The sequence below is a fragment of the Phoxinus phoxinus genome (genome assembly GCF_949152265.1).
Source record: "Phoxinus phoxinus genome assembly, chromosome: 18".
In the NCBI taxonomy this organism is placed as follows: domain Eukaryota; kingdom Metazoa; phylum Chordata; class Actinopteri; order Cypriniformes; family Leuciscidae; genus Phoxinus; species Phoxinus phoxinus.
The window spans coordinates 9,585,067-9,602,441 of record NC_136893.1 but is presented as its reverse complement, the minus strand read 5'-3'; the positions used below and the strand labels follow the sequence as shown (position 1 = coordinate 9,602,441).

At 36.5% G+C, this 17,375-nt stretch overlaps 1 protein-coding gene and 1 long non-coding RNA gene across 4 annotated transcripts in view; one reads left to right on the top strand and one right to left on the bottom strand.

The window, feature by feature from the left end:
- Positions 1–17,375, top strand: part of LOC306986188 — a 92,393-nt gene that overhangs the window by 9,735 nt on the left and 65,283 nt on the right. The window lies entirely within an intron of this gene.
- The window catches only part of phip (PHIP subunit of CUL4-Ring ligase complex), a 35,074-nt gene that overhangs the window by 9,651 nt on the left and 8,048 nt on the right, over positions 1–17,375 (bottom strand). For all 3 annotated transcript variants that reach the window (XM_079589094.1, XM_079589095.1, XM_079589096.1), the window contains 22 exons: positions 14,764–14,985; positions 13,884–13,984; positions 13,488–13,558; positions 12,524–12,624; positions 11,622–11,662; positions 9,013–9,111; positions 8,131–8,287; positions 7,911–8,045; positions 7,639–7,767; positions 6,846–7,071; positions 6,559–6,678; positions 5,502–5,685; positions 5,120–5,225; positions 4,754–4,888; positions 3,146–3,246; positions 2,817–3,030; positions 1,740–1,853; positions 1,530–1,637; positions 1,314–1,438; positions 1,134–1,216; positions 461–572; positions 35–96 (listed from right to left, as the gene is read on the bottom strand). In XM_079589094.1, coding sequence (XP_079445220.1) covers positions 35–96; positions 461–572; positions 1,134–1,216; positions 1,314–1,438; positions 1,530–1,637; positions 1,740–1,853; positions 2,817–3,030; positions 3,146–3,246; positions 4,754–4,888; positions 5,120–5,225; positions 5,502–5,685; positions 6,559–6,678; positions 6,846–7,071; positions 7,639–7,767; positions 7,911–8,045; positions 8,131–8,287; positions 9,013–9,111; positions 11,622–11,662; positions 12,524–12,624; positions 13,488–13,558; positions 13,884–13,984; positions 14,764–14,985 — 2,746 coding nt within the window. The remainder of the gene's footprint in view (positions 1–34; positions 97–460; positions 573–1,133; positions 1,217–1,313; positions 1,439–1,529; positions 1,638–1,739; positions 1,854–2,816; positions 3,031–3,145; positions 3,247–4,753; positions 4,889–5,119; positions 5,226–5,501; positions 5,686–6,558; positions 6,679–6,845; positions 7,072–7,638; positions 7,768–7,910; positions 8,046–8,130; positions 8,288–9,012; positions 9,112–11,621; positions 11,663–12,523; positions 12,625–13,487; positions 13,559–13,883; positions 13,985–14,763; positions 14,986–17,375) is intronic.

Sequence of the window (17,375 nt, the reverse complement as noted above, 5' to 3'; positions counted from 1 at the left end):
TTCATTCTATTGACAGCCGTAGTGTTTATCATACCTTCATTGGGAATCTCTTCCATGTCCCATGGGCTCATCTTTTCTGTATCTCCATTATCCCAGCTGCATCACACAATAACACAAAGATGTCAATTATTACCCAAAAAACATGTAACACCAGACCAAACTCACAAGCTCACAAAAAAGTTTTTTCCAAGCCTCCATATAAACCATGTTAATAAGCCTTTAACTTAAAAAATCAAAGAGTGAGTGAAGTTATAGAGCAATTAACGTCAGAAAGATTTGTGGGTTTTAGAATTCAAATTTGTTAATGTAGTTAAAAGTAACATAGAATAAAGGTTAAAGTAGAACGAATAGGGTGTATTTCTTGTGGCCTCATGGGTTCATGCCTGGTTAAGACACGATGTAAGAATAATTGAATTACTACAGAATGTGTAAAATGTGTAGATGGACATGGATAACTGACCAGACGTTGTAGCACTGGAACAGAGAGTCCGGATATTCGGCCTGATAAGGCTCCTGACTCTCAATAGTACCAAACCACCAGGCGTCATCTATCACTGAACGGAAACGATCACCTGTCAAAATAAATGGGTGTCAAATCAGACATGCTCATCAACTCTTTATCAGGAAGAAGCAGTCATTAATAGAAAGCAACAAATTAAGTTATTTAAAAATACATAAACACCCCCAATTCATTTAGACTATTACTTGAATACAATTTTCTATTAAAATTGTGTAAAAGTGAAAAATATTTTTCATGAAAAAATCTAAATATATAAATGATTTCTTCACAAAAAATTTTTTTTGCCATGAAATAGAAAATATACGTCACTGTCACGTATCATAAAACAAATTATGAAAGAGCAATATTAAATCAGGTCAAATGGAGTGTGAACAATCATGTCTGTTCAAGGTCTAAGAAGAATACTTTTACTCTGACATTTTTAGTCATTACAATCATTTTTCAGCATGCATAAAACCCCAAAGATGGCATTTATAAGAATTTAGCACTTGCATTTTGAACTAGATTTTCCAAAGATTTATTCTTTTCATCATCTCAAACATTGAGATGTTTAAACATTTAAACCTATATAAATTAAAACCTGTGCAGAAACACATTCAATTCACACACTAACCTATCATCCAGTTCCTCTGTCTTGCATTATCAAACTGCTGCCGAAGTACCAGGAAGTCGATGACATCAGGCATGTCGTGGTATCTGAGACAACAATAGAAATGCGAGTCGCAGGTTAAAAGCCACTCAGCGAAGATCATCGTGAATAAGTCACAGTGACTCACGCAGACTGCACACTCACTTCATAGAGAAGGAGCCGCCCGTCAGTTTGCCAGTGTCTGGGTCCAGGAAGGCCAGCTTCAGACAGCACAGAGTTGGCAAACCGACCTCATACTTGATGCCCACTACCTTCAACAGCTCCTGCTCCTGTAGGCACACAATCATAAATCATTTTCTTTGTTTTATCATGTGTATGAAAAATACTGTGAGGTTAAAATATATTTCTTCGAAGACTTACTCTAAGCTCTAACTTGTGCCAGGGCTGTTTTTTAGGATTTATACTGAAGATCTTGTTTTTTTTGGCCATCTCCACGTAAGCTTCATGGCCTTGACGGAAATAATACACCTGTTCACAAACACAACAAGCAGCTTAATATTCACCATGTTTCTGCACAACACATAAATAAAAATATTTCCCATTTTAATTATTCTTTAGCAGACTGTTTACCTCATCGCCCATCTGTGGGGTGAAGGGGCATCTCCGTGGCATGGTGTCAGTGATCCAGGGTGAGGGCAGCCATTCCTCTAATGTCAAACCCTGGTTCTGCAGTTCAGGTATCCTCTGAATGAATAAATACACATGTTAAATACACTCAGTTCTCGCGCATGCATCGTGACGCTCTTGTGAACTCACGTCAGAGGCCCACACGGGAAAAAAAAAAATAGTTGAATAAAGTCTTTATTTTTGTTTGTTTTTGCGCACAAAAAAATATTCTCGTCACTTCATAAACTTTAGGCTCTTGGACTATTTTAACAATATTTTTACTAACTTTTCTGGGCCGGCAGATGCAATTACCTACCAGCCTATGAAGGAGTGATCCAGCTATCAGATTTAATCAAAAATATATTAATTTGTGTTCCGAAGATGAACGAAAGTCTTACGGGGTTGGAACAATATGAGGGTGAGTAATTACTGACAGAATTTTCATTTTTGGGTAAACTAACCCTTTAAGATATTTGTGGTTAAAGAAAGCAAGCAAGTCTGAAGAAAGAAAGTCATATATAAATTGTGGATGGCATGAGGGTGAGTGTGATGAGAGAATTGTCCTTTTTGGTTGAACTATCACTTCAATAAAGGTTGTGCACTTGCAAGACACATCAGTTTCAGTGAAGAGCTTGAGATTAAATGAGACGTGATGTGTGAAGAATACAAAGATGGGGAGATAAAAAAAAAATGTTTTCACTTGTGAAACATTTTTTTGTGTGTGTAATTTCAAGTCAAGATGTAATTGTAAAATTATTAAATTGTGAAAGTATTATTAAATTGTGTTCACTTTGGATACATTCAATGCTAGCTATGAAATTAGCCTTAGCAATAGAAAGGAATCTGTCATTTTATTCCAAACATTTTTAAAATGTAATTTCCATGGTAGAAATTACATTTGTTCATAAAAAAAAAGAATAACAGTGTCAGAATAATAGTCAGTGGACACATTCAATAACCTATTGAGCTTGATTAGTGTGGTTTGAGGTAGTTTATTTATAAAAAGGTTCATATTAAAATAACACACAAAGGATCACTGACCTTCCGTTTCTCCTTTGGCTTCTTCTTCTTTGGTAGGGCTCCATCTTTGTCCGGCTTTTCTTTCCTCCTCTCTTTCTTGGAGTCTTTTTTCTTCTCTCCATCTTCTTCCGAGCTGCTGGCATTCTTCTTCTTTTTCTTCACGCTGGTCTTTTTGGGCGGTTCGAGGTTTATGCCAGCATCCGCTGTCCAGTCTGAGTAATCGCTGGAGTAATCACTGCAAATATAAACAGATCCGGCATATATTTGTGGATCTGACTGATGTATGTGTATAAGGACTGTCAGATATACGGCACTGTGTCATATGACGTTTGAGGGCAATGAACATTTACCTGGAGCTGCTGTTATCATCAGGCCAGGGTTCTTTTTCCTCTGTTTCTTCTCTCTCTTCATCTGATGATTCTCTGCTTGGAGGTCTTGCTTCCGTTTCTCCCTAAAAACCAACATGTACAAAGAGACTGAGGATTACCACACTCTTTTTTATACCATTCCCAGAACACAGCAAGTCTGATGTCACTACACCGCAAAAAGTAATTTTAATCTTGTTTTGTTTTTGCTGTGTAAACAACTATAAAGTATAAAATATTCACAAACATGCCTGTTCACAGCAAATTCCATTTTACAAAAAGCAGGAGAGCATAAAATATTCACAATATTTCATTTTTTTTCTGACATCAAACATTCATGATATCAGAATGACTGTTGTCCAAACTGACCAATGACTGCAATTTTTTTAAACTCTCTAAGTCTAATCTATCTCGAAAAATTTGATCTTCACAGTACAATATTTCTTTTCATATTTCATTTCATTTTAATGCATGTTTTTCATGGTGAAAAATAAGATTTGGTGTTAGTTGGCATTTACACTGCAGTTGACAGTATGAATCTGGTTCTATAGATTGAGAAACCTGCTATGGATGCTACACTGACACTACAAATGGACCACTCACACTTCTAACAGAGATTTTAACACAACAGATGGAACAATAACACTTCAGACACAGCAGCAATAAAAAAAAGACAATCCCCACAATAAATGAAACAATTTCAGTTTTATATGTTCAAGTGAACATGAACTCAAAATTGACCCTACGTACTTGCGTAACACACATTCCTGTATAGTGAATGATTAATATATGGCAATCTTATGGCAGTCTTTTAACAAAAGGTAATAACTTACACCGCCTCTGAAATGACTTTCATTTTGATCTGTCAACAGGCCCTTTTAGTTTTCAACCACCTGTCATACCGTAACCACTTTTCATGATTCAATTGGTATTGAAAGTCAAATACAGTACTTGTTTCACTCATTGAATATTCTGTTCCTCTTTTAAATCGTCCACATCTACACTACCGTTCAAAAGATCTGGGTCATTAAAATCTTTTTCCAAAAGATATTAATACTTTTATTCAGCAAGGATGCATTAAATGAATCGAGTGACAGTAAAGACTTTTATATTTTTACAAAAGATTTATATTTCAAATACGGTAAATGCTGTTCTTTTAAACTTTTATTCATCAAATAATCCTGAAAAAAGTATCAAGGTTTTCACAAAATATTAAGCAGCACAAGTGTTTTCAACAGGATTATGTGACTATGAAGACTGGAGTAATGGCTGCTGAAAATTCATCACAGGAATCAATTACATTTTAAAATATATTGAAATAAAAAACTTAATTGTTGTGTGCAGGTGAAGCTCATTAGCAATCACGCCACGGCATCGAAGATAAATCGCAACTTTCTCACGGCTCTCGGCCTCGTCCTGCTTGCTGCATTCACGATATTAATGTTTTTTTACTGTTTTTTCAAATAGATGCAGCCTTGGTGAGCATAAGAGAATTCCTTCAAAAACATTTTAAAAAATCCTACTGACCTCAAACATTATTATGGGTGATAACTTTACTATTCCTTAAAGGGACACTGCATGTTTTGACAGTACCTCAGAGGCACTGTGTTCTTCCTCGTTGGGTTCACTCTGACGACTTGTTTCCTCCACAGCCAATCGTGTATGGTAGTTATGTTGGTTACCCTGGTAACGGCGCCCCTCCTCCACCACAGCATTTTCAACAGCATGCTGGTATGAGAAACACAAACTTCAGTACACATACTGAATTTAAATTGCATGTTAAACAGCAACAATGGCTTTAGCTACATGTCATCAAGACACATTTATATTGATATACAGATTTGGCGGTTTATGATGCTGCACACACACAGTATATTTATCCAACCTCTGACTAATCAATTAGTGAGGAAGACTAGTTTATCTACATTTTTAAATTGATGATCAGATATGATGATTTACCCGGTTTTCTCTGTGGTACTGGCTGTGTAAGCTGCGCCTCCTCCTCTCTGATCGGTAGGTGTTGATTTCCTCCTCCCCTTTAGCTGTACGCCAATTTTCCTGCTTACTACATTCGCAAACAGACACACAGAAGTGTCACAAACACCTCATCTATGTCTAACTGGAACAAATGGTATTATATTGCAAGAAACAATAGAAAGATAGAAATGGGAAAGTCTTGTTTGAGTACGAGGTGTCCATCAAAATTTTGCAAATAACAGATATATGAGTTTCAACTTCATTAAACATCATAAGGTTTGTTTGTATTCTCTTCCAGGTTTTAAAAGCCTGATTTGCAGTGTGGTATCAGACTTTTGGACCCCACTGTGTGCGTGCGCTTTACCAAGCTATGGCTGGTGATAGTTCAGGGACGAGGACCCGTCGACTCCACGCCACCAGGTCTCTCTCGGTAGCGATCTCACTGCGCGGAGCGTTACTGTGCATCTGCCGAACACCTTCGATCTGTCCACTCCGTCTCAAACCCACGTTAGGTGGAGAGGAGACTTCTGTGGGAGAACTGACAGACCCTACACACAAATAGACATGCAACGTGCATCAGCATTACTGCTGTCAACAGAATCACAATCACCACCCAGGGGTTTATAGAGATCATCTTATGAATTTTTTTTAATTTATGCCTGGTTCAGATTACACGATTTTAACCCGATTTTGGCACGATTCGTTTGACGTAGTGTGTCGTGGGGATTTGTAAACGACAACGGGCGTCGGGACGCAAGAATCGTTCATTTCATCTCGTATAGTGTGTAATAGTGGGCGACAACCTACTAGTCTGCGATGCTTCACGATATCATGATAAAAAGACTAGCATGTTTACATTTTTTTCAGTGCTCCACGACAGTTCCGTCAAGAGTGAGTGAGCAAGAGCGAGTGTGTGTGTGCGCGAGTGAGTGAGCGAGAGCAATAGTGTGTGTGTGTGTGTGTGTGTGTGTGTGTGAGTGCGCGAGTGAGTTTGTGTGTATATATGTGTGCGAGACGAGTGCAAGTGAATGTGTGTGTGTGAGACGGCACGCGATGACTGGTGAGAAAGCCACGTGTAGTCTGAAATTTTTCTTGTCCACAACACAAGATTTGATGAGTCAAAATCGCGTAAACTGACACAGTGACTATCGTAACAGACAAAAAAAATTGTGTAATCTGAACCAGGCATTACAGTAGTGATAACTTTGTCTTGCTAAAAATACAGGCTTTCCATGGTTGTAACTGTTGAATGTATATGTGAATGTCTTTTTTATATTAGCTGTTTTTTTGTTCAATAGCATATTAGTGTTTACTGTGGTATCAAGAATCATGAAATTTCACTGGTATTGATATCGATTGGTAGCAAAAATGTAGTAACCCTACTTTACCAAAAACAAGCTAAAAAACTTAGTCTGCATTACCTCTATTGGCTCTGGTGTCAGAGCCCAGTCTCTGGTCCTGCTCTTGCTGTAGTCTCTGGATCATATTATCAAGAGGACTCGAGCCTTCTGCAGCCTGCTGACTAACCACCTGATTTAGCCCTAATTGAGGGAAAAAGACAAATACAGAGACATTTGAGCGCCTTATTTAGTGTTCAGTGACAGATTGTAGGTGTATGTTTGTGAAAGCTGTGAGCATAAACAAGTGGCCAAAAATTACTTCAAGTAATAAAAACACAGAAAAGAAACTGTCTGTTTGAGTTTCATACCTGATGACGTGAGTCCCATCTGGGGTATGAGCTGTTCATCTCTGCAGTTCTCTCTGCCGGGAACCAGTTTCTGGTAGCGTGGGGGGTGAGGGTTCCCGTCCACGTCCACCAGGAACGGCGGGGGCATGAGGTGGGGTGCTTGCTGGGTCTGTTCATCCAGCACAAAGTTATGGGCATCACGGATCAGCGGCCGATAATCAGTGTGGAAGAACATTTGATCGGCTATCTGAAGAACAGATCAATAAATACATTCAGAGTAAATAAATACACATTGACTAATACTAAATAAAGGCAAACAGGGCTTAAGACAAACAGACAGAAGCTGTATATTGACATCATATCAGTTACTGACCGATATTACAGTTTTTTTTTTTATATCGGTATTGGACAATATTGGATATTTAATTGTGCATGCTCATTTCCCCTATTTTTACATTTAGATGACCATTTCTGTCATCTAACACTCACTTAAAGTTAATCTTTAAAAACAATAATTAAGTAACACTGTTAAATATAATCTTTGTCAAATCTCACAATAAATATCCATTTTTATACTTTACATTATAATGTTGTATAAAAATGTACTTGTAGTATTTAAAACTTAATAGTTTTTAGCGTTTTCTTTTCTTTCTTTTTTTGTAACAAAATTACTAAAACTAGAATTCAAAAGAAATCACAGACTGAATTAAAAAGCAACGTGATGAAGTCATGTGACAACAATGTTGGATACGATTCAATCTATATTTATTTTATTCTGAGCATAGTGTCAGAGACAGACATAGGCTTTCAGTACCTTGTCGTATCTGCTGCTAGAACCAAAGCCGAAGATAAGCAGGTGACCGTGAGAGTCAGTGCAAGCAAAGTGCTGCCCGTCTGGAGAACACTTACAGTCAAAGACCGCACCGTGGCCCTGACCCTCGATCTACACACAAACACACATCAAAGTAGAGAAATACAGTCTGTGAGACACAATAAACACCAATAAATCAATAGATTTGCATATTTACTTAGGTCAAACGTGATAGGATCTGATAAAAGAAATGGGAGTGTAGCTGGTTGGTTTACCATGTTGAAGTAAGACCGTATTTTGACTCCTCTTGCCAGATCCCAGACGATGGCGTTCCCGTCGTGACCAGCAGAGAAAAGCACTCTTGAATCAAATGGATGTGGCTCCAACACAAACACCTCATCCTCGTGGCCCTGTGGGTGAAGGGCCATGATGACAACATGATTCGTCACATATCGTCTCCTTACAATCATTCTGGAGAGATCTTCACACTCTTACCATCAACACATGAATAAGGTTCCCCGTGTAAGAGTTCCACACTTTCAAAGTCAAGTTGTTCGCAGCGGTGATGACTGTGTTGTCATTGCAATCCCAGGCCACCATAGTCACCTTCAGTTTTGTAACTTTGTCCTCTAAAGGTGGAGGGTTGTACTTGCTAAAAAAAAGAAAAGTTTTTAAAAGAAACAATTAAGAATGACATTTCTAACTTCTGCTTTTTAAAGGGCAAAGCAATGAGAGACAAACTATACGGAAAGACAAACTAAATGTTTCTATTTTTCCAATTTCTCAAAAATGTATACAAATGATATTAACAGCATAACAATTAGAGTAAAATGTTAAATTGAAATTTAATACGAATTTTGTTCAATTAAAATTGTTACAATTCTGGTATTCCAAATGTATTTTAGAGCTGGAATTAAGCGGAAAGTTGTAGGTTTATATATATATTATATAATTTCAATTTGGTCTTTTGGACCCCACGGTAATTTGACAAAAGCTGCCAAAATTAACAAGTTAACATGCAAATGATTAAATTTGTTCATGTTACTACAGACTGATAGGACATTTATCGGTAAATGATGGAGAAAAGAGCATCCAAAAAAAATCCAATGTCATATGTTTGCTTATTGTTTTGTATTGTTTTATTAACAATATCGGCTTTCTAGATTGAATATGAATCCATTGGTAGAGTTGGATGTTGATTCTATAATTGGCTTTAGAGATGTATCTCAGTCGCTGCTGTGTTTTCAGAATCAATTGACCTCGTGGCACTCCCAAGTAATTATGTTGCTCACGATCAATTGTTTAGCAAACAAAATGTAACATTAATGCACAGTTAATTGAGACATACTTTTAAACAGTGATTAATGTTTATCATACCCAGGTAATTTAGTGGCCATGTCCAGGAGAATGCTCCGCCAGTCTTGCTGCTGCAGCTGCCATATCCGTGCTGTGCCATCTCTACTGCCACTCACAAACCTACACACAATTGATGGATTTAGATTTATGTTGGAAAACCTCATCTAAAAGAATACATATTCATTCCTTTTCATGAAGCTTCAGAATGAGGCATACTGTAATGAACTTTTAATCTACTAAAATGCTTAAAGCGTTTAGTCAAAATGAAAGTTGTACAACTTGCAAATTCATTTCCACTTTTTCTACCACTTCGAATTTATTTGGAAGGGAAATTAGTTGAAACTGAAAGCTCGTGAAATGAAGTTAAAATGAGAAAACGTATGGGTTAGTCTGGAGTGGCCTATGCAACAGCGAGTGTAGTTAATATGGTCCCAGTGATTTTCACCAACCACGTCCACAGGATTGATTTTGTAAAGTTTATTTCTACAACACTGATCCCATTTGTCTTGCCATTCCTTGAGCATATTATAATAGGTTTTAATTAAGGGTTTTGTTTAATGTGCACTGAATGTGGTTCTTTTATTGTTGACTATGTATTATTTTATAATGCAGTGATGTGTTAAGGTCACAATTTGAATTTGTTTATTTCCCATGAGATAAAAAAACAATCAAATTTTGCTACTGTGCCTATAAGACTTCTATGCAAACACGCTTTGCTTATAAAATGAGTAAAAGTATTAAGTACTAAAATTACATAGTATTAAATGTGCATTTACATACATTCTCTGTATGCATATGTGTATTGCTCTATAAAACAGTGAGGTTTATTGATGTGTGCTGTATGTGAATTACACATTATCTCATTTGCAGTAACAATATTTATATATCTTTAAAACAATTTGAGAAGGAAAATTACATAATATATTATGTTTTTTTAGAGAATATATCCTGAATTATACCATGGTCTGTCTGAATACTTGATTGGCTCGTAGCTGTGCAATATAACCGTTTAATGCGTTTAATCACTGTTCTATATTAATGCGCTGCTTTCAATGAAGCGCGCACACACACACACACACACACACACACACACACACACACACACACACACACACACACACACACACACACACACACACACACACTCGCACACAGATCGGAGATCATGCTGTGCGCACAGAAATTTGTAGTCAATGCTACCCCTTGACTTTTATTAATAAATGATCTTCGGCTACTGATTCACTACATTATATTACTCAGCATGGAGGTTGTAAAGTCACTGTTTTTGAAGTAAATAAACTCACAGCTTTATTACTAGTAGAGATGCTGCACAGACGCAGGTAATTCACATGCACATCTCTCTCTCTCTCTCTCTCTCTCTCTCTCTCTCTCTCTCTCTCTCTCTCTCTCTCTCACAATGAGAGCTTTAACTTGTCAATGCTGGCAAATGACCATGGTATAATGTATAATGACCAGCAGGTTAATCCACGGCTAGCTGTGCATTAAACTATTTGAATGCGCTCCACGAAAACAACCATCCTCTGCTTTGTGTCGGGCAGTTCTTTGCTTCAACATTGATTTAGATTTTTTGATTTTCAAAAATAAAAAATACACAGCTAGTCATGTATTATCTCTTTCTTAAATCTCAAATTAATTTATTTTTCTTACCACTATGGCTTTTTTTTATATATATCCTCAAAATTTGTTAAGAGTTTCATAGATTTTTCATAGATTAAAAACAATTTGCCAAGGGGCTAACAAAAGTAAAAATGTAAGATCTATTTTCTGAAATCTTAATATCTTATGCAATGTTGATTCTCAAGTAAATTTATCTTGGGAAGTTTAGATATTTGTGCTGAAAAACAAGAGTCCATGCAGTCTACAAAACAGTAGCATAGCATTAATGTGAATTTTAAAGTAAAAAATTGCATTACACCGCAAGGTGTGTATGACATGAGCTTGCATAAAGGTTGCATAAAGATAAGAGTGTATTACTCAAGAGTGTTACTCCGGTAAATAAGACTGCACACAGTAACACACAATGCACTAAGTCTACTCATTTGTGGCATGAATATCTTCTTTTTGACAGTACAATCTTCTGCAGTTCTATTGATTAGTGAGATTTCTTCCCTCCTAATACATGTAACACTGGATGCTGTCTCCTCCGGTAAAAGAATCTGTTCATGTGAACATCCATCTTTTTAAATCCTTAGGGACCCGTTACAGACCTCTCCATCTTATTCTCCTTCTCTCTCTCCCCGTTTTCTCCCTCTTCTCCTGTCACACTCTCTATTTCCCTCCCCCAATGCAAAAACATTTGCTCATTAAATTAAAGCGTGTGAGGAACATAAAAGAGCTTGCAGAGACTGGTGTGTGTGGATAACTGTCATATGCCTACTGTTTAAGTAGAAAGACATTTCATGCACCTGCATTCTTGTACGATGTGTATCATAAGCATCTGACACGCATGTTTGGGTGTGATGGGAACAAGGGTATTTTTTTCTGCTGACAACATCAGCTCATAATTATAAGAACTCCCATGTCTCATTAATCCAACAAACCTGACATGCAAACACACACTCTCTCACATTCGCACATGTACACAGATAAATGGAGCCAGTGTTGCTTACCTATCTCCACTATGGGAGAACTGGATGCTGTCGACTTTATCCTGAGGAAAAATACAAAGTCATTAAAAAACATGAGGAGAACCTCAAAACAATAATATATTCCTGCAACAGTAAAGCCAGTAAAGAGAATGAAAATGAGGTGCTTTAAAACAATAGATCAATATTATATTAAGAATATTAAGAATTTGTTTTTAGGAGGACACTATTATACATTTATACACATACACACTGGGGGAGAGGTTGTTGAATTGTATTACATACTGTACATAGATGTAACGTGATAAAATTAATTATTTTATAAAATGCAACTATGATATTAGACCATTATGAAATATAAAAATATATATGCCATCTATTATAAATTGCATAATTACATAGTTTATTACATACTGAATTATATTCAGTACATATCTATCTGTAAATTATGTTCATAGTAATAGCCATTTGTATATTATATTCATAGTACAAATCTATCTGTAAAATCCTGTTTATAGTAAAAGTCATCTCTATATATATTCAGTACATATCCATGTCCTGCATTTATGCAACCATTGTATATCCTGCATTTGCTGCTATTGCACTTCTGGTTAGACCTAAATTGCATTTTGTTGCCCTGTACCTGTACTTGTGTAATGACAATAAAGTTGAATCTGATCTGATCTGATACTTACAAAATAGTTTAATATTAATCATTTAGTATTTGCATATGTATAATATCGGAGTGTTTTACCTATTTGTTAACAGAGACAGGGTGTTAGAAAAGGGCACAAACCAGACAAAAACATTTCATTTAAAAAAAATTCAACACGCATGCTCTATCTCTACCTTTTTTGACATCTAAATTGCATTTTTGTTTATTAGGGTGTAAATAGTCACAAAATGCAAACAAACGCATTACATACAGTGTGAGACTCCAGCTCAGATATCTTCTCTGGTTGTCCACCTCCAAAGTAATAAACCCTAATGATGTGATCAGTGCTGCCTGTTGCGAGGAACATCCCACCTGAAATACCATTAAAAATCACTTAGCCTTACATATATTACATCATAATCAATAACAGCATTGTGCATACAAACCAGAAAAACATCCATCATTAACAAAAGCTTTGTCATAATTTTCATGCAGGCGCAATCTCGCAAATATAAGCAATAACCACAATATGGTGTTAATGAACAAGAAACTCAAACAGCTTGAACAAATTCAGACTGTGTAATATCAAAGAAATGTAGAGGAAATAACTAGAATCAGTGTGTGCGTGTCGTTCTGGGTGAATGCCAGTACAGTGTTTCTTTTCTTCAGTAATGTGTATTTGAAGAGCTCCTGTAACGCTTAACACTCTTTTGAAAAAGTCTGTGATATCTGTCTGACAACAGGATATTTATAGCCTCACTTTGCAGAAAATTGTTTAAGCTAAAACCATCCGCCGTCACTTTATAATCTACTATCAGCTTTCAGAACAATGAAAACATGGCAATATTCACTTAATATCACATTTCTATGTAAGCATTCACATTCACATAATCATGGACATGAGTCTTAAATATTATGGCTGTCAATCGACTACAATTTGTAGTTGAATTGCATGGTTTACAAGTGAAATAATCAAATAAACTGCAATTAATCATATATATATAAATATTTGATTACAAAGGCCCACAAATTAAAGTAATAATGGCAAACAAAAGCACTAAAAAAGCGACTTAGAAGTTAATCTTGTTTGTTTTATTTCCATATTATTGAAATTAATAATCAAAAGCATTTTGTCACATGGGTTCCCGGGTGGGAGAGGCAGTGAATGATAAAAGATACCTAATAAAATGGGAGCAGGTAGAGGTGAGAAACGAGCTTTGACACTTCTGGCCTACCTGCACTAAAAGAGGAACAGATCATCTGTACGCCTGGTCTGGGCCGCTCAATGAATTTGCTGGGTCGCTGCCTGCACAAACATACAAAACACACAGAAACGTGATTAGTGCCAGAATATGGGCTCTTAGTGGTCTTATTAAAGGTGAAGAGTGTAATTTCTGTACCAAATGGATTTGCAAAAACAATGATTGAAAAATATAAAGTCTCAGCACATTAAGCTGGGTTGAGAGAAAGTTTTAGCACTGAATTATAAGACATTTCAGCTCTGTTAAGTTTTTTTTTACATGTTTCTCCTTTATATTAATTCAAGTAAACAAATGCTTACTCTAAACGGCAAAGAAAACATTTCAAATCTTAAAACCCCACAGATGTGTGCAAGAATAAAGGAAACTCACCCAAATTTGAGTGTGCGTGCGTCCCACTGCCAGAAACAGATGGTGCCGTCAGCTCCAGTGGAGGACAGGAACCTCTTATTGCCACTGCACAGAGGAGAAAACTACACACACACAAACAGCTGAAAAAGGTTTGCAACACATTAAACATGGTCTCTATGAGTGGGCGTGCAATTGTGCATGACTATACCATACACTGCTAAACATATATTTGTCAATTTAATGTATACCATTCGGGGCAGTACGATTTTGTTTTTTAAGAAATTAATACTTTTATTCAGCAAGGACGCATTCAATTTTATCCATTGGTGATGTCAAGAAAAGACATTTTCATACCGGTATATAATAACTATATTAAAAACCAAAAATTATATTAATATTTCTCAATAATACTGCTTTTACTGTTCAAATAAATGAACAGTTGAGTTCACATTCTTACCACAGTGTTCCACATTTCAAATAGGGCACTATTAAGGTTAATTGTTTATAAAAAAATATATATTTGCACCATAACATAGAACAATCAGTCATAATGCTTAGTTTATTTTCCCCATGTGCAGCCAATTGTGTTCTGTGACATCGGCTGGGAGAAAATTAATTTGAAGGTCCAAGTTTCCAGCCAAAGGGACTATGAATCACCATAATGGTGACTATTTACAATATTATTGTACAATGGTGTTCAATTTGGTTCTTTTTACAGTAATAAAATGTATTACCACAGAAGAATATCTAGACTGGAATTGATTACACAGTAAAAATCTAAATAGGCTATTTTATTGTAGGAAAAATCACTGTTAAATCTGAAATAATTCTTTGTACTGGTGAGTTTCTCATGTATATCTCTGTGTGCCTGTGAAAATGTGAATGTAAATGTGTTGCACACCTGTAACGACGTGATGGATGCAGCGTGGCCCTCCAGTACCGCCAGCGGGGCGCAGGTCTGCAGGCACCACACTCTGATCATTTTATCACAGCTGCCGGCTGCCAGCAGGGTGTTCTCATAATTCACAGCCATGTCTGAAATCTCTGCCGCATGACCTCTCAGTGTCGCCAGCAAACGCCCATTATCCGTCGCCCAGATCTTCACCAAACAGTCATCTGAACCCTGAGGAAACACCACAAATGGTAACCCGTCAGACCCTGCTAAAGTCGTACGTCAGAATGAGCTGCTCTTTCCAAAGTTCTCCTCAGAAAGTTTGGTCTCTGTGTGCAGCCAAATAAAATCCACAAGAATTTAGTCAAGTGTTTTGCAAATTAATTTACTCATGCAGAGATTCCAGCCAATTGTCTGAAGCTAAACCAATGCCCACATCTAAAGATGGAAGTATCGAGTCATTTAAAATGCACTTAATACAATTAAATGGTCTCAGAGATAACAAGATTGGTCTGTGCCAAGAGAAGCAAATTACCTAAAAAGTTGATGTCACCCTAAAGCAACCCATTGTTTTCTAAAACCACTTTGGAAACTTACCTAGCTCAAAGTCAACATGAAATCAAAATGGACTCTCTATTTACTTAATTACTTTAATTCATGTTCCTGTCTTATTGCGAACAATTCATCAGTGCATATTATTCCAAATAAATAACTTTCTTTTCCTACTTTAGATATATTTAGATTTCTACAACAGCCTGGGCCTGTGGATAATATCTTATTATTTGTTATGAAAATATATCTAACACTATTTATGCTTTTTGTTTAAACAAAAGTTTAAAACAAAAACAATTGGTTGTTGTTTTAAAAATAAATGTATCTTTCTTTCTGATCAATCCAGAATATATATTAATTGTGCAGTATGTAGTGGGACAAGTTTTGGGGTCAGAATAATCAATTTTTTAAGAAATTGATACTTTTATTCAGAAAGAATGAATTAAATTTATCAAAAATTACATTAAATACATTTATGTTGCAAAAGACTTCTTTTTCAAATAAACGCTGCTCTTCAAACTTCCTATTCATCAAAGAAAAGCTGTATTATGCTTTCCACAATAATATTAAAGGTTCTCTAAGCGATCCTGGGTGACGTCACTTCTTGTTGACGTTCGAACTATTGTCAAACAAAACGGAGGCTAGCTAGACCCTCCCTCCTCCTCATCCGCGCAATAACCCCCCAAACCCCACCCCACCCCTTCTTGTCGGTTATTGGCTGGAACAGTTTGTTATGTTTCGTGGTGCGGGTTAGTCCAGTTTGTTTTTGTTGCTGTTTGTGGAGCCTGGGGTGTCTACAGAGACCGCGTTTTTTTAGAGTGTGTTCAGGAGACAGACAGCTAGCGGATAGTGAGGAGATATTTGCTGTATGTGACAAAAAAATGTTTGGCCTAAAAAATGCGTGACATCGCTTAGAGCACCTTTAAGTAGCAGTAGCACAACTGTTTTCAACAGTGATAATAATAAATGTTTCTTAAGCAGCAAATCAGCATTAGAATGATTTCTGAAGAATCATGTGACACTGAAGACTGGAGTAATGATGCTTTATATCACAGGAATAATCTCTCTCTCTCTCTTAGTGTTATTCCCGCTTATTTGCAGGGCCTGCTTCACACACACACACACACACACACACACACACACACACACACACACACACACACACACACACACACACACACACACACGATTTGGCACAGGTTTTACGTCAGATGTCTTCCCATCACAGGAACAAACTAAATTTGAAAATATATTCAAATAAACAACAAAAAAACTGTTATTTCAATTTTACAATTTTACTGTTTTTACTGTATTTTGATTAAATAAACGCAGTTTTGATGAGCATAAGAGACGTCTTTTAAAAGCATTAAAACATATTTTTGACCTTAAACTTTTGAATGGTATAAAAGATATTTGTGTTAGAAGACATTTATAATGTTTGCAGGAAGCATTGGGATGATGTACACACTACATCATCCCAATGCTTCCTGCAGAAACATTATACACGTCTTCTTACACAAAAGTTACTATTCTTTACTAATAATACGTTTAGAGTCCAATGTGATTTTGCTGCAAGGTGAATCAAACATGCTTTTAACCTAAAAATGCAGCACTGTGGCATTGCATTTCCATGACAACAGGCAGAGGATCATAAAAAGCAAGTGCTACCTACAGCACTCTTTCAATCACAGCTTGATTGAAAGATGCTTTTTTCCGCTCAGATAATCAGCTTGCCATTTACCTCCTCATTTTGTAAACTCAGATTTAACAACATGAAAATATCACTGTTGTTTCCAGAAACACTAGAATTAACTGCGATAACAACAGTTAATATGCAGGCCACACATGCATATCGAATTGAGCAAAGAAAAATGATCCCCAAGCCACACACAGAGACGAACATTCCCGAAGATCTGTTAAACACAGACAGAATGCCAATGACACACTGGCTAATGGCTCAGGAATATGAAAGAGATGATTTTATTCATGGCTCGCAGCCAAATCCACAAAAGAAACACTTTTTTCAACATGCGCGCACAGACACGCCCCCCTACGCCGGGAGAAAAAGA